The 20,669-nt window shown below is 34.8% G+C and overlaps 1 protein-coding gene across 1 annotated transcript in view; it reads left to right on the top strand.

Annotated features, from left to right (window-relative positions):
* ARID4A (AT-rich interaction domain 4A) overlaps positions 1-19,547 on the top strand; it is a 67,722-nt gene extending 48,175 nt beyond the window's left edge. The window contains exons 18-24 of the mRNA XM_045566519.1: positions 3,600-3,684; positions 4,997-5,138; positions 7,502-8,638; positions 8,857-8,961; positions 12,400-12,606; positions 13,263-13,409; positions 17,701-19,547. Of these exons, the coding sequence (XP_045422475.1) occupies positions 3,600-3,684; positions 4,997-5,138; positions 7,502-8,638; positions 8,857-8,961; positions 12,400-12,606; positions 13,263-13,409; positions 17,701-17,804 (1,927 nt within the window). The 3' untranslated portion in view covers positions 17,805-19,547. The remainder of the gene's footprint in view (positions 1-3,599; positions 3,685-4,996; positions 5,139-7,501; positions 8,639-8,856; positions 8,962-12,399; positions 12,607-13,262; positions 13,410-17,700) is intronic.
* Positions 19,548-20,669: the final 1,122 nt, after the last annotated feature.

Genomic DNA, 20,669 nt, shown 5'->3' with positions numbered 1-20,669 from the left:
CTCCAGGGTTTTTGTACATATTAGATGTGTACTCTGTCATAACTCAATTCTCTCATCTCTAAACTGGGGAAAACAAAATACCTATTTTATAGAGATGTAAAATGCAGTAGTCTCCCCTTATCTGTGAGAAATACATTCCAAGCCCCCCCCATGGATGCCTGAAACTATAGACAGTACCAAACCCTATATATAGTGTGTTTTTTCCTCTACATACATACCCATGATAAATATAAATTAGGCAGAGTAAGGTATTAACAACAATGACTAATAATAAGATAGAATACTATAATAAAAGTTATGTGAATACAGTCTTTTTCTCTCTCAAAAAATCTTAATATTTTTGCATTATGGGTAACTGAAACCATGCTGTGGCTAAAGATAATACCTGTATTAACATGTAAAGTGCTTAGAACAATGCCTGGCACTTTGTAAGTATTCCATTAATGTTAACTCTTCTTTTCTCTTTACAACACATTGTTGAATTCAGGGGGAAAGAACTTAGGTTACCAACTTTGAGTCAGCTATATTTGTAGTTGCAGCACTTGATAGCCTTCTTTTTTCCTCAGATTCTATTCATTTCACAACCATTCATTCTTACTTTTCATCTGTATATGTCTCTGTTCTGCTTTCTAGAATGTCTCCTTCCTGTTGTGTTTCTTTCTCATACTTTTAATGTTTTACTTTATGACTCTTGTCAATATTCATTTTATTATTATTATTTTATTTATTTTTGAGATAGGCTCTTATTCTATTCCCCAGGTTAGAGTGCAGTGGCATCATCATAGTTCACTGCAACCTCCAATTCCTGGGCTCAAGCAGTCCTCCTGCCTCAGCCTCCTGAGTAGCTGGGGCTACAGGCTTGCACCACCACGCCCAGCTAATTTTTCTATTTTTTTGTAGAGATCAGGGTCTTGCTATGTTGCTCACTCATGCTGGTCTCGAACTCCTGTCCTCAAGTGATCCTCCTGCCTCAGCCTCCCAAAGTGCCAGGATTATAGGCGTGAGCCATCACGCCAGGCCCTCAGATTCTTCTTAACTGGTTATCTTCTTAATTAGTTACCTAACTGGTTACTCACATGGTTCTTGGTTTTCTGTTATCCTTCCATACCTCTAAAAGCTGGTATAATTCTGGCCTGCTCATTGAAATAGAGTCACTGTAATTTCTAGAGAATTTTTTCAGATTTCTATTATAAAATGGGAGCATCTGCAAGTGTGAGGGGAGCCCTGGTCTCTAGTTGAGAAATCCTGGGACCAGTCTTGGTTGGCAGTATTAGTGCTAGAAGTACCAACATGACATACTGTTGTGACCAGGACTGTGTGGCCTGGACCAAGTATACTCCAAATCAGGCCTGTACGTCTTGATATCTCCTGTGGAATTTTGGAATTGGATAGTTATTCCTTTGTTAATCCTGGGTCAGATACATAACTTATCTTATTGCACTTACCAGACTGTACTTACTTTTACTATGTCTATTTTTCATACTCGACTGTGAGTAGCATGAGAGCAAGGGCCTTGTTTTCTCTATTATTCTCTACATGCTTCCTCATATTGTGCCTGGCCCCTTAGTAAATGTCTAAATGAATGACTATTTCTAAGTAAGCTAATAAAGTATAGATACATAAAAGCCTGGTACAATGCTCATAGCTAGTCCTATTTCAGAAGCTTTAATCCAGTGTGAGATAGTTTCCAAACCATAGTACAGACAGTCCCTGACTTACGGTAGTTAATGATTTTTTTGATGTGCAAGAGCAGTGCACATTTAGTAGAAACTGTACTTAGAAGTTTGAATTTTGACCCCAGGCTATGATATGCAGGATACGCATTATGATACTCTCTTGTGAGGCTGGGCAGTGTCAGCAAGCCACAGGTTCCAGTCAGTCATGAGATCTTGAGGGTAAACAACTTACACTGTACTCTACAGTGTATTCAGTAAATTACATGAGATACTTAACACGTAATTATAAAATAGGTTTTGTGTTAGATGATTTTGCCCAACTGTAGGCTAATATAAGTGTTCTGAGCACGTTTAAGGTAGCCTGGGCTAAGCTATGATGTTTGGTAGGTTAGGTATATTAAAAAATTGACTGCCACACTAGAAAAAAAATTTTTTCCCTTGGGGCCACAGTGTTTTATTACAAAACTGAAATAAAAACTTCGAAAACAAAATGATCCTTTCTTTTATTTTTTTTTGAGACAGTGTCTCACTGTGTTGCCCGGGCTAGAGTGCCTTGGTGTCAGCCTCGCTAACAGCAACCTCAAACTCCTGGGCTCAAGCAATCCTTCTGCCTCAGCCTCCCAAGTAGCTGGGACTACAGGCATGTGCCACCATGCCTGGCTAATTTTTTTTCTATATATATTTTTAGTTGTCCAGCTAATTTCTTTCTATTTTTAGTAGAGATGGGGTCTCGCTCTTGCTCAGGCTGGTCTCAAACTCCTGACCTCGAGCGATCCTCCCACCTTGGCCTCCCAGAGTGCTAGGATTATAGGCATGAGCCACTATGCCTGGCCTAAAATGATCGTTTCTAATTTAATTCAAAACAAAATTTATTGACTTCTATTAATTTAATCCATGTTTTTAGAATTAATTTGTCAATATTAACTGTAACTTGGACTATATTGAAATTCAATAGTAATGTCAATCTTTTGGGAAAAGGTACAGGGGAAATGAAGAATTTTCAACTTGAGCTAAACAGAATAAATGTACATAAAGGAAGTGAAATAAAAATATCCTTAAAAATTTTCAGAGTCTGGCCGGGCGCGGTGGCTCACGCCTGTAATCCTAGCACTCTGGGAGGCCGAGGCCGGTGGATCGCTCAAGGTCAGGAGTTCAAGACCAGCCTGAGCAAGAGCGAGACCCCCGTCTCTACTAAAAATAGAAAGAAATTATATGGCCAACTAAAAATCTATATAGAAAAAATTAGCCGGGCATAGTGGCACATGCCTGTAGTCTCAGCTACTCGGGAGGCTGAGGCAATAGGATCGCTTAAGCTGAGGAGTCTGGGGTTGCTGTGAGCTAGGCTGATGCCACGGCACTCATTCTAGCCTGGGCAACAAAGCGAGACTCTGCCTCAAAAAAAAAAAAAAAAAATTTCAGAGTCTTGAAGGTAACCAGTTCAGAAAAAAAATTTATTGGAAATACTGGAGGCTAAAGAAAATTCTGGGGAAGAAAAGAAAGTTGAAATGGGCTTGATAAAATAATCTGGAACTGATCATATTAGAAATTTGAATTTACCTGACTTGTGTACTATTCATTTAATAGGATGAATTCTAGTGCAGAATCTCCTTGTAAGCTCAGATCTTTGGGAGTTGTGGAAAACAAAGCAGTTCATATAGCCTTGAATCTTTTTAGAATTGTTTACCCAGACTTCCTTCTAAACCTGTTAACTCTAAAAAATTCTCTTGCCTTTCCCTGTTGGTGGTAACAAAGCACTCAGTGCACTTGCTGCCACATGTTACCAGCAAACCTTCCCTTGTGCCCTTCACATTTTTGCTAACACTAGAAAACACTCTTTTAGTGTATCTCACTATTGTTTTTGTTCGGTAAATACATTTCAACTAGGGTGCCATTGTGAAACTTTTATGTATTCTTTATTTTAAGGTATGATGAATGGGTGAAAGCTGACAGGATAATCTGGCCTTTGGACAAAGGTGGACCAAAGAAAAAACAGAAGAAAAAAGCTAAAGTATGTTCATAGATTCATATCTTTTACAATAGGTACAGGAATTATTCAAATTGTATTGTTGTGTGTGTTTTCTAAGACATGTTTTTTTAGAGCAGTTTTACGTTCACAGCAAAATTGGGAGGAAGAGATAAAGATTTTCCATATACCCTTTGCCCCATACATGGATAGCCTTCCCCAGTTGTCAACATCCCCCACCAGCTTTGTTACAATTGATGTGCCTACATTGATACATCATTATACCCAGAGTCCATAATTTGCATTAGGGTTCACTCTTGGTGTGTTATGCATTCTGTGGGTTTGGACAAATGTATAATGACATGGACCTACTATTATAGTATCAGACAGAGTCGTTTCACTGCCCTAAAAATGCTTTGTGTTCTGCTTATTCTTACCCCACCCTCACCCCTGGCAACCACTGATCTTTTTACTATCTCCATAATTTTGCCTTTTCCAGAATATCATACAGCTGGAAATCATTCATTAGGTGGCCTTTTCAGATTGGCTTCTTTCACTTAGTTATATGCATTTAAAATATTATTTTTAATAAATCTTCTCATTGTAACAATCATCTTGATTCTTTAATGATAATTATGATTTTCTTATAACCCAGGAGCTAAAAAAGTAAAAGTTTAAAACACATCACATTGTTTCAGGAAAGGTGAAAACCAGCAACCCCCTGGGGCATGGTTTCAAACTCAAATGCCCACAGAGGCTTTGTAGGAAAAGGGTAAAGTAGGACTGATAGTGACAAACAAGAGGACACATCCTTTATCTAGAAAGGGTGGAACTAAGGTGGGAATGCTGACCCAGGGTTGCCAGATTTTAGGATTTTTCAAGACCACTATGTTTTTTAATATGTGAAATATGATTTTTAAATACTGGAAGTTGATACTAAAATTTTAAAACACATAATCTACTGGCCAGTTGTACCCTCACCCACACCCTCAATTGTTAACCTTTGCTATAGAGATTTGCCTAACATTTTGTCTATTGGGTGGTAGATATCTTTCTTTTCCTTGGGGGCTAGTAAGGAACGAGAGGGGGTAGTGCTGAATAGTTGTACAGCTTTCTAATGCACTGACTGTGACCATCACAGTACACTTGTAGTGTTACACATTACAGAACAACATACTCATATAAATACAAAATATGTTTTTAAAAACCTATTTTTATTTTTTCTATAAGTACAGATTAGGAGTTGACTTATAAAATATTTAACCTTTTTTGAGTTGTCATTTTCCTTGGAAAAGTAGAATGTTCATTTTTTCATAAGGCATTACCCCCTCACATACCTTTTGTTGTTGTTACCCAGAATAAAGAAGATAGCGAAAAGGATGAAAAGAGGGATGAGGAGAGGCAGAAGTCAAAGCGGGGACGACCTCCTTTAAAATCGACCCTTTCATCAAACATGCCATATGGTTTATCGAAAACGGCAAACAGTGAAGGAAAATCAGGTACCAGAAATGCTCTCGGCAATATACCAGACAGCTCACCCCTGTCAAATGGAATGGAAGGTGCTCAATTTTGAGGATGGCTGATTTTAAAAAATCAGCATAAGTAAACTTCCACTGTGTGAGATATTCAAAGTATAGGTTGAATATCCTTTACCTGAAATACTTGGGACCAGAAGTGTTTCAAGTTTCAGATTTTTTTGGATTTTGGAATATTTGTGTATATGTGAGATATCTTGGGGATGGGACCCAAGTTTAAACATGAAATTCATTTGTTTCACAATCACATTATACACATAGCCTAAAGGTAATTTCATACAATATTTTTAACAGTTTTGTACATGAAACAAAGTTTGGGTACTTTTAACCCCCAAAAAGCAAAAGTGTTGCTATCTCAGACACTCATGTGGACAATCTATGGTTGTTTGGCATCACCATTATTCCTGACTTTGAATTTATATGCTACTGATAAGCAATCTTTTTTTATACTTATTCACACATAAGTACCTAACAATAAGAAATATGACATACCATTAATACAGTGGAAAAATAATATGTTCGGGGTAACTAAGAAGCACAGTATCATTACCAGAATACCTGTAGCAGCTGTTAAACAACAGCAACAATACAACTGCAGGCCTTCAGTCTCTACCTGTAATGCTGTGTTTTGATTAAAAGATTATTGTGTACCATACCTTGGAGATGCTGAATAAACTGTTTTGTGTGCCAGTTTTTTGACTGCAAACAATCACATGAGCTCAGGTGTGGGATTTTCCACTTGTGCCATCATGTCAGTGCTCAAAACGTTTTGGATTTTGGAGCATTTTAGATTTCAGACTTTTGGATTAGGGATACTCAACCTCTAAATCATCTAGGTTTTTAATCTCATGATTTAAACTACAAAATTTAACTTGAAGAGAATATTTGTTTTGCTATATAATTTTTATTTAAAATTTAGTGATGTTTTAATTTAGGAATACCTTTTCTTATAAATATTTTAGAATTATTTTACTTTAATGGTGGGTGAATTGACAATCCATGTACCCTAGTGTGTGCTACACTTTCCTTCAAAGCATGCACCAGTGTCTCCTGTAAATTCAGTGCTGTTCATCTAGGATCTTTCAAAAATGCTAAGAACATATTGTTCAAAGAAAGCACAAACTAATGTGCTTTAGGCATTTAATGTGGTATAGGCATATTTTGTGATGAGTCTAAGTGAACGTATTTTATTCTGCTTTTACTCATTTCCCCCACTTTTATACCTTTGTATATTTTTAATGTAATTGAAGAAATGTTAAATGCTTGTCTTACATAAAAATTTCCCTCCCTTCAAGGAAAAAGCTATTCCAAACTATAGGTTTGCCATTAGTCCATATAGTGCTTGTGTGCAAATTTTAAGAGGGCATCCTTCCTCTTTACTGCCATCTGCTGGCAGTAGGTTGTCATAATACATAAATATAAAATCACAAAGTGAAAGGTACTCCCTTTGGAAGGCATGCCTTGTGCATTGTACAACCTACAGAACAGCCTTATTAAGCTACCACATAAAAAGATTTTTTTAAACATGATAAAAATGAATTCTACATTTTATTTATGATAAAACCACAAAACAAAACTTTACATACCTTTTCATTAAAAAAATATTGTCATGTTTGCTGTTTTGAACTTCTTTAAGATGTGAGCACCATGTGGATAGAATTTTTTATTTTATAGCTCCTATGCAGTCATAGAATCCTACTTTACTATTTTAAAATTTTATTTATTTTATTATTTATTATTATAAAAATTATTTTTAAAATTCCCTCACAGTGAATAATTTCTTTTATTAGAAGATGGCTTACCTGTGATTTCCTTGTTAATAAGAATAAGAATATTTAAAGTTTTGGGAATTCATATTGCTTATTTTAAACATCTCTTATTTCCACAATTATTTTAAGTGGAATGTTGTATTTCTTTCTTAGGACACAAAATGGCCCTCATATGTATTAATCAGGACTGACTAGACCTTATCTCAAACCATTTAACATATTAAGTGCATATCTCAGTACTGTACTAATCTTTTGATTTTCCTACGGTCTATTTTAGCCTAAATATGATACTAGTGAATATTCCAAAATAGCTCTTTATATAGATGAGACAGTAAAATGCCAGTAATGTATTTTTACATGGAGTTTAATTTGAAATCCCCCCACCAATTTTTCATACAAATGTTGTGATTTATTTTGTACCAGAGATATTTCTACAGGGAGGTACTCAGAGGTGCATGATTAAGGATTTTGTTGGTTTTTGGTAGTATTTTTAGTATAAAATTACATTAGTAATTAATGTAAAAAACCTGTATAATATAATAATGTTTTCTTTTACAGACTCTTGTTCATCTGATAGTGAAACTGAAGACCCTTTAGAAAAGAATTTGATAAATGAAGAACTTTCCCCTGATATTAAGGAAGAACTGGACAAAAATGAAAATTTAAGTGATGATAAACTAGATGAAGAAAATCCAAAGATTGCTGCACATATGTTAAAAGAAAACGATAGGACTCAATTGCAGCCTTTAGAAACCCTGAAGTTAGAAGTTGGAGAAAATGAACAAATAGTACAGATTTTTGGAAACAAAGTGGAACAAGTAGAAGAAGTTAAGAAAGAGGCAGAAAAATCTCCTAAAGGAAAAGGAAGACGAAGCAAGACAAAAGATCTTTCTTTAGAAATTATAAAGATTTCATCATTTAGCCAGAGTGAAGCAGGAAGTGAACCTCACATAGAAGCTCATAGTCTTGAATTTTCTTCATTAGACAATAAAAACTTTTCTTCTGCTACTGAAGATGAAATTGATCAATGTACAAAAGAAAAAAAATTGAAACGGAAAATATTAGGACAATCATCACCAGAGAAAAAAATAAGAATTGAGAATGGAATGGAAATGACAAATAATGTATCTCAAGAAAGGACCAGTGATTGCATTGTATCTGAAGGAACAAAAAACTTAAATTTTGAACAGCACTTTGAACCAGAAAATGAGGGAATGCCATCATTGGTAGCAGAGTCAAACCAATGCCTTCAACAATTGACTAGTGAAAAATTTGATAGTCCAGCTGAAGAAACTGTAAATACTCCACTAAAAGAAGAAGAGGATGCCATGCCTCTGATTGGGCCTGAAACCTTAGTTTGCCATGAAGTAGATTTGGATGATTTGGATGAAAAGGATAAGACCAGTATTGAAGATGTAGTAGTTGAAAGCTCTGAGTCTAACTCTCTTGTTTCTGTTCCACCTGCCCTACCTCCTGTAGTCCAGCATAACTTTTCAGTAGCTTCACCACTTACTCTCAGTCAAGATGAGTCTCGAAGTGTAAAAAGTGAGAGTGACATAACTATTGAAGTTGATAGTATTGCTGAAGAATCTCAAGAAGGTCCCTGCGAGAGGGAATCAGCAAATGGCTTTGAAGCCAGTGTTGCTGCTGGTAACTGTAGCATAATTGTACAAGAACGAGAGAGCAGAGAAAAGGGTAAGGATTTTCTAGGGAAAAAATAGCCTTTATATTAAAACCAAAAATTAATGTTAAGAGTTTTAGGTACTGATGATCTGTAAAGAGTACTTTCTTTTTCTTGTCTTTGTAAAATAAAAATATATATGTGGAAATAAATGCAGAGTAGACAGGTGAATAAATATACTTGCTTTTTTTTTTTTTTTTTTTTCTAAATTCTCTCTTTCCCCTTATTTCAGGTCAGAAAAGGCCAAGTGATGGAAATGGCGGATTATTGGCAAAAAAGCAAAAGCGTACCCCAAAGCGAACGAGTGCTGCAGCCAAAAATGAAAAGAATGGAACAGGTTGGTATTTTTCAATGTTGACTTTAGCACAGTGTTAGTATTTTTAGCAGTTTGTTGGCTTGATCATGTGTGTTACTTTGAAAATAAGTTTGGTTTATTACATTCTGAAAATAGCCATTTTTTCCATTAACTTTCAATCTGAAGGTGCTTGTCAATTTTATTTAGAAGTGTGATTATTTTTTATGCTTATTCTATTTGTATTTCTTATGTAAAGCAGTTTAATATTAGAAGAACATAATTTGGGAATCTTGAATAAAAGAAAAATAACATTTGCTGTGGTGTTAAATATAGATAAAGTTTACATTTCTGAAGGGAATGTTTTCCGTTAAGCTAGAAAAACTGATTTATAAATAGTTTGGTAATTTTAAAACATGAGGAAATAAAGGTAATTCTAATTGCAACAAACAAGATTAGTAAATCAGAATGGATCGATTACACAAAAAACAAACTTCTGTATACTGAAGAATAAAATTTAGTAGAATATAGTAGAAATAAATTATTTTGAAAAATTAAAATTTTACCTCCAAAATATGCCTTCATTTAAGTCTGAAAGAGAAATTCTGCATTATAGTAGAATATTCCAAGGAAAAGATCATATAATTTATATAACATAAAAGACATTTCAAAGGAAAACCTTTGAGCCACATTTCAGATCCTTAGTAGTCACAGGTGGCTAGCAGTTGGACAATGAAGGTCTAGAGACTAGAGAAAGAGTGATAGGAGGTGAGACTAGAAAGGTAGCAGCAATTACAAAGGGAATATGAGTAACTTTAAGGTGGAGAAGCCTGGTAGACAAAAGTGAACGCCACTTTGATGGGACAAATTGAAATGAGACAAATTGAAATCAGGTACCATCTGACAAGATGCAACAGGAAGAACATAGCAGCACATCTGTGATATTCCTGTCAAAGATGTATAACCTGAATCTAATCACAAGGAACCATCAACAAAGTCAGACTGAAGGATATTCTATGAAATAACTGGCCCATAATTTTCAAAACTGTCAAGGAACATCAACATCAACATTTCCTTGAACATCAAGGAAAGAAGAACTATTCCAGATTGAAGGAGACTTAAGAGAACCAACAACTATTAATATTATAAATACAGTATATCATTCTCACCTGGATTCTACTGCTATAAAGAACATCATTGGGTCAAGTAGAGAGATTTCTGTGGCATCCGAGGGTTTAGGTTATAGTAACATATCTGATTTTGAAGGTTGTATTATGGTTCTGTAGAAGTGTGGTGGTTTAAAAAACATATCCTCAAATTCATTGATACTTTTCCCTTCAAGAGGTGAAGTCTAATTCTCCTCCCCTTGAGTATGGGCTGAATTTAGTGACTGACTTCTAACAAATAAAATAAAGTGGCAGTGACTTCGGAGAATGAGTCATACAAGACCCTGCAAATTCCTTCTCGCTCTCCATCGGATCACTTCCTATTGGGGAAGTTGGCTGCCATTGTTGAGAAGACATGTGAGTGATCTTTGGGGAGGACCACGTGAATGAGCCATCTTGGAAGCAGATCCTCCAGCCACTGTCAAGTCATCAGAGCCCAAGCCCTGCATAAAAGTTTGGAGTGCACCCTCACAAGATTGCACCCTCACAAGATTGCACCATATAGTCAAGCTGTTCCCAGATTCTGACCCTCAGAAACTGTGTGAGATATTAAACATTTGTAGTTTTAAACTGCAAAGTTTTGGGCTAATTTGTAACACAGCACTAGATAACTGTACAAGGAGAATGTTCTTGTTTGTGAGAAATACACACCACAGTACTCAAGTCTGGCAAGGCAACTTACCTTCCCTTCAAATGGGTCAGAAAAAAATTTTTGGTATTCTTACAACTTTTTTGTAAGTTTAAAGATTGTTTCAAAATAAAAAGTTAGAAAGATTTAAGAAGGAAGGAAGGAAGTGATCAGTTTTACTTTTTGGAAAGACTCTTTGGATTGCTTGATGAAGGCAGTGAAAGAAGGGATGAATTAAAGAAATATGTGAAATAAAATACTAGGATTTTGTTATGATTAGTCAGGAATAAGGAATTAATTAACTGAGATATAAAATATAGGAGTAGCAACAGGTTGTTGGAAGAATACTTTGGGGAATGTTGAGTTAGAGATACCCAGTATTGAGAGGAAAAAGGGTTTGGAGCTGAGAAGAAAGTCTGCTTTTAGAAGATGATGAGATTGCAATGGAAGAGTTGTAAAATGAGAAGAAAAATGATCAAAAGTAGAATTATGTGGGATGCACCCCTTATATTGGCCAAGAGGAGTAAAGTAGTAACTGTCTCAAGATAAATGGAAATCAATAAACACTAGTGGGTTTGAATAAGAAAGAAACTTCAAATGCTTTAGATTGAATATTGAAGTAGGATTAAAATACATTCATTGAATTTGGCCAACACTAAGTTTTAGGGACCCTAATAAGAGCACATAGCCATGGTTAGAAGGTTAACAATGAATTTCTCTTTTAAGAAATTTGACTCTAAAGAGAAGAAGTGCCAACTAAAGAAGGAAGTTTTCCTCTCCTTCTTTCCTTCTCTTTCTAAGGATGGGAAAGATCTAAGCATCTTGGTAAAGTCTAGGAAAGGAAGGAGTTGAAGATTAAAGAACATGGATAATTGACATTGGGATATTCCAGAGGAGCTAGGAGTAGGTGGTTTAAGAGCATAGCTGAAGAGATTAGTTTGTCCAGAAACATAGTCTCTTCTTTCTTGAGACCAAAAAAGGAAAAAAAAATTAATAAGGCAATGGGACAGAAACAGGTAGGAAAGGGGCTGGGAATTTGGTGTGTAACTGTCAGCTTTGCCATTCCAGTAGAAGGTAAGATTGCCTTGTGAGAGTGAATAGAGTGGAGATAGGGTGTAGAAACTGAAAAAAAGGAAATCAAGTTGAGACCTCTAATTTGTTATTAAGGGAAAACCAAAAGCTTCTCCTCTCATGAATTTGCTGGGGAGGGAGGCAGAGTTGCAAATAAATACCTCCTCATGTTTTATGATACATATATTAAAAGTTGGATGTGTATACATTGATCTTTTTTTTTGCTCTTTTTCATACATATAGTTGGGGTTGATCCTCTTTTGGGTTATTTTTATGTTTTGTTTTAAACATAAATGGGGTAATACTAATTATTGTTTTATAAGTTTGTTTTTTCACTTAACAATATATATTGGGTATTTTGCCATTTTTGTTCTTATGAACTCTAGCTCATTCTGTTTAACAACTTTAACAAAGTATTCAATAGTACATAATTTTTAACCATTTCCCTATTGGTGGGCATTTTGGGTTATTTCCATTCTTTTTACAGTTTATAAACTTTGTGCATTTGTGCACTTATTTCTGTAGGATACCAAGAAGTATAATTGCTGGGTCTGTTGTATTTTGATATTTAAGGTTTTTATCATTTATAATGTCTGAGCCAAATTTCTTTTATTATAGGACAAAGCAGTGATAGTGAAGATCTTCCCGTCCTAGACAATTCAAGTAAATGTACCCCAGTAAAGCATCTTAGTGTATCTAAGCCTCAGAAACTTGCACGATCTCCTGCAAGAATATCCCCTCACATCAAAGACGGAGAGAAAGATAAACACAGAGAAAAACATCCAAATTCTTCCCCTAGGACATATAAATGGAGCTTTCAACTCAGTAAGATGCTTATAGAAAACCTGATAAATGTATATTGTAATGTGGAATATATCTTAAAATGTTAACTTGGATTAATGTTAATAAAGTAAGAAATAATGATTAACAAATTTAGTTAGGTATTCCAAATATTATCAGTAGTAACCACTTGTTATCTTAAATACAAATCTGTGTCTTTTCATAACACGACTTGCTAAATATTGACTGGAAGAGGATCTCCAGTTAAGAAATAAAATCTTGTTATGATTTATATAAATCAATGAAACTGAAGTGCCTTTTGTAGTACTAATAATTAGGAATAGCTAATTGAAGAAAACATCTATAGAAACTAACAATTCTGATAAATTAATTATAGATCAGGGTTGCTTTGTGTTGATGTTTTCTTATGTTTTTCTGATCATTTAAGTAATGTGTGTTTAGTATAGGAAATTTGGGATATAAATAGAACTCTTAATCATCAATTTAATTCATGTATTTCCTGTTTCTAGAGCCTAATTTAGCTTAATATAGCTTTTTTAGTTTAATGTAATTTTTATAATAGGTATGTTTTAATAAACTAAAGATTTTGTTGACATATAAGTTAGACTTTTGATAGAAATACCATCTTTTTTTTCTCATATAGTTATTTAAAAATCTAAATTAACTTTTTCCCCCTTAAGATGAATTAGATAATATGAACAGTACAGAGAGAATCTCATTTCTTCAAGAAAAACTACAGGAGATCAGAAAATATTACATGTCTTTGAAGTCTGAAGTTGCAACCATAGACAGGAGGAGAAAAAGATTAAAAAAGAAAGACAGAGAAGGTAATTTTATTATAATTTTTCTTACCTTATTTTTCAAATATACATCCTATCATTTAAGAAGATTTAAGTCTGTTGCTTTTTAACTGTAGTACACATTCGTTAATTGCTGTTTTTAAATACCTAGTTTTTTCTTCTTTGTTGCTATTGTTGAAGTGAGTGGGTCAACTGAATTAGAGTGAGACCCTTCAAAATGAGTATGAACTGTTTTACAAATGAGTGATTTTACTAAATGTGGTGGTTTCTCAAGTAGCGCTTACTCCCTCTGAATGTTTGCTCAACAAACATTTATTGGCTGCCTATTAACAGGTGCTATATTTGTTATTATGGGGTTCACTAAAATAAATAAGGCATAAGGCTTATCCTCAAGAAGATTATCTTGTTGGGATTATAAGTCATTTCCTAAGCAATTATAGTTTAAGGCAGTGCAGCTCAACAACTTCAGTGAGTATGTACCATGTGCCAGGCACTCTGCCATGTGGTAGAAGTACAGAGATGAATGAGATACAGGCTTTGATCTCAAAGATCTTAACACATAGTGGGACAGTGTGTGCCCTAAGAGTGATATATTAACTAGTAAGTACAGGAGTTAGTGGAAGGAGAGGTTACTTTGGAGTAACCATGGAGAGGGAGTAATGTCTGAGCTAGACCTTCAAAATTTATAGGATTGATTTCTAGTTAAACATGGACATGCTCGTATCTGTGATGAGCATGGGATGCCCCCAAGCCCCACTAAAATAACAGTAAAGGAAATTAAAAGCCCTATGTCCCCAAGGACAAGAGAATGAGACAGCTGACTACAGCACATAAGAAACGTCAGCAGGCCAGTGTGGTGGTGCACACCTGTAGTCCCAGCTATTTGGGAGGCTGAAGCAGGAGGATCCCTTGAGCCTGGGAGTTGGAAGTTGCAGTGAGCCATGATGACACCACTACATTCCAGGCTTGGTGACAGAGCAAAACCCTGTCTTTAAAAAAAAAAGGAATGTAAACAGCATATCTTTTGGAAGCTGAGCATCAGATGGGCCATTGTAACTGTTCTAGCAGATGAGACAATGCTAAAACCTAAGCTTGCTTGTCCTTGCAATGGGACAAAATGAAAAGAAAGTTAATTAATACCTATAATGCCAGAAAAGCTCTCAAGGGAGGGATATGGGATGACGCCAAAAAATGGAGTTTGGTTGAAAATGGAAGGAGAAATTGGATCCTCTCCTCCTGCTTTGTGAAGCAAGGCTACATCTCTCCCCCAACTCTAGCAGAAAATAGATTAACTTAACAGAAGGTGAAGGGAATCTGTAGGCTTAAAGACTCAGGGACACCAGCAATAGCTGAAGGTAAGGGTTAAGTGCTAAGCCAAAGATAATGGATGGAGTGAAAGTCTGCATACTGACTGGTAAGACTGCTGTCCTGCTTCCAGCCAAGATCTAATCCTCTTGGCTCCCTGAAAGCCGGCAGCCAAGCATATACTCTCATTCTTGGGAGGAAATTGGAGAATTCTTCTAAAGAAAATGACCAACCCAAGGAAAAATGACCTAACATTTGGGCGTTCCTGAACCAAAAAGCAAGATCCTGGCCAATCATTACAGGTGCATTGCCCATACTGAAAAGTCCTGCTGCTCATATACAGCTTCCAGTCAGCTTTCTAATGTCCCTCTCTTAAATATGGAAGCCACATGACTAGATATTTGAGGAAAGTCTTTATGTAATGACAGAAGCCAAAGAAAAACAGAATAAAGTTTGGAAAAAACAGACAGTATGCCATATTGGGAAAAAAAAAAAAAGGCACAAAATTATAGCCAGTAGTTAACACTGGTTGAGTATCCCTTATCCAAAATACTTGGGACCAGAAATGTTTTGGATTTTTTCAGATGTTGGAATATTTGCATTATACATAATGAGATATCTTGGAGAGGGAACCCAAGTCTAAACACAAAATTCATTTATGTTTCATATACACCATGTACACAAACCTGAAGTTAATTTTATATAATATTTTAAATAACTTTGTGCATGAAACAAAGTTTTTGTTACTTATGTGTGGAATTTTCCACTTGGGACATCATGTCAGCACTCAAAAAGTTGCAGACTTTGGAACATTTCTGATTGCAGATATTTGGATTAGGGATGCCCAATTTGTATCTAGAGATAAAGGAAAAAATACTACAACCTTGAAACAAAAGTATGGCTACTATTTTAAAAATTTAGAGAACAAGAAGGATCTCTTAAAAATATGATAGCAGGAATTTTTTTAAAATTCCTTGAAAGGATAGACAGTAAAGCTGAAGAAATCCCAGTAGAGGGTCAAAGATACAATAGGAGAAAAGAAATAAGAGAGATATAGGATCTGCCAAAAAGATCCAACTTCTGAATCATAGGATTTTTAGAAAGAAAGCACTGAATAAACATAGGAGGAATTTATCAAATATTACTTTAAAAATTCCAGAACTGAAGGATATGAGTTAAAAGATTGAAAGGATTTGCTATAACCCTCTATAAAGAATGGGGGGAATCCAAAGCACCTCATGAAATTTCAGAACCCTATGAATAAAGAGATTCTAAAAGTTTACCATATAAAGGTTCATACACAAAAAAAAAAGAAAAAAAAAAAGAAAGAAAAATAAAGGCTCATACAAAAGAAATGGATCTCAGAACATCAGGTTTCTTATGTGATATTTCTCATTGGTAGTACTAGAAACTAGAAGCCAAGCTAAGACAACAACATGGGATCCAGCAAACAAGGAATCCTATGTAGGAAACCGGTAAAGGAAAATCAGGAGGTGATGGTGAATGGAAGCTGTAGGATGACCATTACACAGCAGGCCTGGAAAGCAACTATTCTAGGAATAGGATGGAATCCGAGGGGAGGGCTCCAGGAGGATGTCTTTAAAAAAAAAAAAAAAAGGTAAATTACTTAATAGCCTTGACCATGTTGAGAGAAGTTTTCTGCCTCTGGCAGAGATGCAGGGGATAAATCACAGGTAGAATGACTTGTGTCATGTGTGGTCTTGAATCATTCTACTCCACGTCCACCAGTTTTTAGTTACTGGAAATAACTAAGTGGCGCAAATATCAGACTTTCCATGTTTGTTCTTTTCTTTTAAAAACTGTAAATAGCAAGAAGTCTTTATGGAACTTTTGAATATAAAAAGAAGAAAAGAGCAAATTAACAAATTGAAATTTCTTCAGAGAACACTCCACTGCTTTAGTTTCTTTCCTAAAGGTGATACAAGTTTCAGACAACTAGAAAGTTTTTTTTTAATTATAGTCTTTGTCCCTTTTTTATTTTCTTAATTTTTTTGTAGGGAGTCATTAAGTTGAGATATCGAGTGATTTCAAGCATGCATAGAAGAAACTGTTATAATGATACTTGAATAAAGAAAAATTGAAACTTTAAATAAAATAAGAGCAATCAGGCAAAGATTGGCAGGCGACAGAGTTTTGCAAGGAAAGAAGATAAAAGCAAAAGCTGAAAAATGGCAAAGCACCTAACGCATAGGGTAGTGATCCTTAATTTGTGTTATGTCCTCCTAGAGAGATTTATGTCAAAGCCATTTGAGGACTTTTTTTGTTATTACACCCCTGTACTTCCATTCTGATCTCTCTTATTCTCATACTTGACAGTTACAGGAAATTCTCCGGGTTAAGTGAATTCTCTTATGATCCTATGACCCAGAAATAAAGCAGAAATTCCCTATGGTGAGAATTTATCTCAGGTTGACTTTGTTTCTGATTTGGGGCAAGCCAAGTTCCTTCTTGGGATCTTCTAAGTAGGGGTTTAAGAGTTTGTCTATCTTTAATTTTAATATTTTATGATGTCTCTTAGAGAAGGGGTCTCACTCTGTCACCTAGCTGGAGTGCAGTGGCCAATCATAGCTCACTGCAGCCTTGAACTCCTGGGCCCGAGGGATCTTCCCACTTCAGCCTCCTGAGTAGCTAGGACTACAGGCATGCGGCACCATACCCAACTAATTTTTTTATTTTTTGTAGGGACAGGGTCTCATTGTTTCCCAGGCCAGTCTCGAAGTGATCCCAAAGTGCTGAGATTACAGGTGCAAGCTACCACACTTGGCCTTATGATGTATTTCTTGAAATGTTGAGTTACTTAACTGATCAAAGATTAATTCCACTTAATTGAGCCAAACAAAATTTTTGCTGACAATTTGTTATTCTTCATGCAACATTTAAGAAGCCTGTGAATGGAGTGAATAATGTTAAGAATTTTATTTCTAACTTGCCATTAGCTAGGTATCTTTGTGTAATAGTTTTTGAGTCTAATGTAGTTATTTTCATCCCACAGTGTCTCATGCGGGAGCCTCCATGTCATCTGCTTCATCGGACACTGGAATGAGTCCTTCATCATCATCTCCCCCACAAAATGTACTTGCTGTAGAATGCAGGTGATAAACATTTTCTCTGCCTTCCCAGCAGTTTGCTGCCATGGACATAAATCCCAAAACCCTAAAATACAACCACAGAAAGCACTCAACTGGTTTGACATTGCTAAGTATATCCTGTATACTTTTCCAGGCTGGATTGTATCTATTCCCTTCTCTCTTCTTTTTTCTTGTTGCAAAAAATAAGCTGATTAATAAGTGAAGGTGAGGCAGCCTGCCATATTTGTCATAATTTTTCCTCTTCTTTTTTCTTTTTTTGTGATATAGAAAAAAGGGCACTTAGCAAATTTGAATTTGTATAATAAAGCTTTCAGGGGTTATAGGAATCATAGACAAGCAAGTGCACATGATAAACATCAAAATATTATCCAGCTGAATAGTTACTGCTGCACTTTCACTAAGATGTATTTGAACACCTTGGTGAGTAGGGGGTTTATGTTGTGTTTTTTTTTTAATTGTTGTTGTTTTTTTATTTTTGTGGAAGCACTTGCTATTTAGAACTGCCAAAGTATATGTTCAGCAGTGTGCCCAGGTTTAAAGGTGTAAATGGGACAAAATAAATTGTGAAAGGAAGTGTAGTTGACTGAAAACTACAGTTGTAATAAGTCTTCCACTTTTTATAGGATTTTTGAGCACACAATTATGCAAATATTTTAATGTTATTAATGTTTACAGTGGAATTGTGAATAAGTTTTCAGTGGACTATCTTATCCCTTGACAAAAATATTTTGTCTTTTTTCTATGTAATTTCAGAGTTTTTATTTTGTTACAAAAAGACAAAAATGAAATATATAACAACAATGAAGTTATTTAACAAGATTTCTAAAGCTGAAAATTTTGTGTAAAATAAGGTATTATCTTGCAACTTGTTAAATATATTTATTCAGACATTGGATGTTGTATTTTTATGTATTTTTTAAAATATTAATAAAATTGAAAAAAAGAAAATTCTAGGTTAATTCACTCTTTGGATGATAATAGCTCTCAGCTGTCCCTTTTACAGGAGGTTGCATCCAGCAGCCTTGCTTGTATTGAAGGGGGTCTGTCTCAGTCCTTCAGACAGTATACAGATCTATAAATGGGCATCTGGATCATTAAAGTACGTCCTTGTTTAGAAACTTTGGCAGTCCTAGTATTTAAACTGTTTTAAGGATCAAATTTTTGGTTGCCCTTAAGATACTTTGTCACAGTTTTTATGTTTGCTATACTGCCGAATAAATTTATATCTCCCAAAGTTGAGATGCAACAACTAAGTAAAGCAACTATGTATGCTTTGTCTGTGAATTGTTCCACAGACTGATACATTTTGTAAATAATTCTTCAAAAATCATGTATTTAAAGCAGTTTTGCATATATACATTCTGTAAAAAGGTGATTTTTTAAAAAGCAATTTTTAAATCCATGTTTGTACATTGAAAGGGGTTTTTTTAAACCTCCTTTTCTGTGTTTAATATGCTGTAGAGTAATAACCTAGATGCTCTGTATATCAGGATCTGATTTACAAGAACAAAGTCAGAGCTAAACACTAGTGATGGCATAGCGTTACTGAAATCATTGTTTCTTAATTTCATTTTACCACATTGTGAACTTGTGATTCAGATTCCTTCCATTTTCTCAGAGAATTAAAAACAAAAACGTACTCTTGTAAAATGCACTTTTTTGTCTTTTCTTTGCAAAGCAGAAGTATTTCAATGTAAAACAAAAGTGGAGCTCAGCGGGCAGTATTAATAAAGGCCATGTTTTAAACATAGGCTTTATATTTTTAGTTTTCATTTAAGTGATTGCTTTTTCTGTAAGTGCCAGTAACTTACAGTTGGAAAATCCAATTTCATAAAATAAAGCATTTCAGCATATTCTTCACAACTTTTACAATAAAATATTTCTAGTACTGAATTATAAAAATGAAAAAATGTCATGCAAGTCCAGTTGGACCTAGGAGGCAACCTTAGATTTATATGTTAGATATTTTAATGATTTCCTTCAGTATCAATTTAGTAAATCTGAGATAACTAAGTTATCAGCTTAAGTGGTATCCCTTCTAATTGATATAAATTTTTTAATGAACTATTGGAATGTTGCTAACAGGGAATAAATTTGTATATTCATTGTATAGTTATGTAGACACTGTTAAAATCCTTTTATTTAGAGGTTGGAAAGGATTATGAAATTAAATGAATGTTAACTAGGTATGACAATTCAAATATTGGGTATATTTTGAGTTTAGCTAAACTTTGAATACATAGCTCTTACATGTGACTAAGAGAGTAAAAGTATAAAGGTACTCCTTAATATAATATAATGGAAGGTGTTCTCTGTAAAATTCAGTTATTTAAAGATTATGGAGCTTTCTGTTTTAGTATTCCATTGTGTGCTCTTATTGTTTGTTTGTGTTAAATTTCTAGTTTTCCTAGCTTTCACTAAGAAAGATGGTTATACTTAACACATTTTAAAAGACTATTACATACTATGTCTTCTATGAAATAGCTTTAAATTATAGAAATCTATATGGATTAACCTATCAATTTGCTTATGTACCTTCTTATAGGCCTTGTAATTTAACATAGCTATCAAAATTGTGAAAGCATTTGAAACTATATTCAACCGTACATAAAACCTATTACCAGAATTCATTCATCAACAATTTATTGAGTATCTTCTATGTGTCAAGCATTATGCTAAGGCCCAGGAGCCAGACAGTGAACAAGACAGAAAAAGATCTCTCTCTTCATGGAATGTATAATCAAGGTATAATCAATGAGGTAGATGTTAAACAATTAACTCATAATTCTTAGCTGTAGGTGTGATAAGCATATGAAGTTCTAGTGTGCCATGAGATAATGACCTGGCGCTCAACTAGTTTAAAGACAAGGGT

Source organism: Lemur catta, chromosome 1 (assembly GCF_020740605.2).
Source record: "Lemur catta isolate mLemCat1 chromosome 1, mLemCat1.pri, whole genome shotgun sequence".
NCBI lineage: Eukaryota > Metazoa > Chordata > Mammalia > Primates > Lemuridae > Lemur > Lemur catta.
The sequence above is the reverse complement of the archived record's forward strand: the minus strand, read 5'-3'. Positions and strand labels throughout refer to the sequence as shown.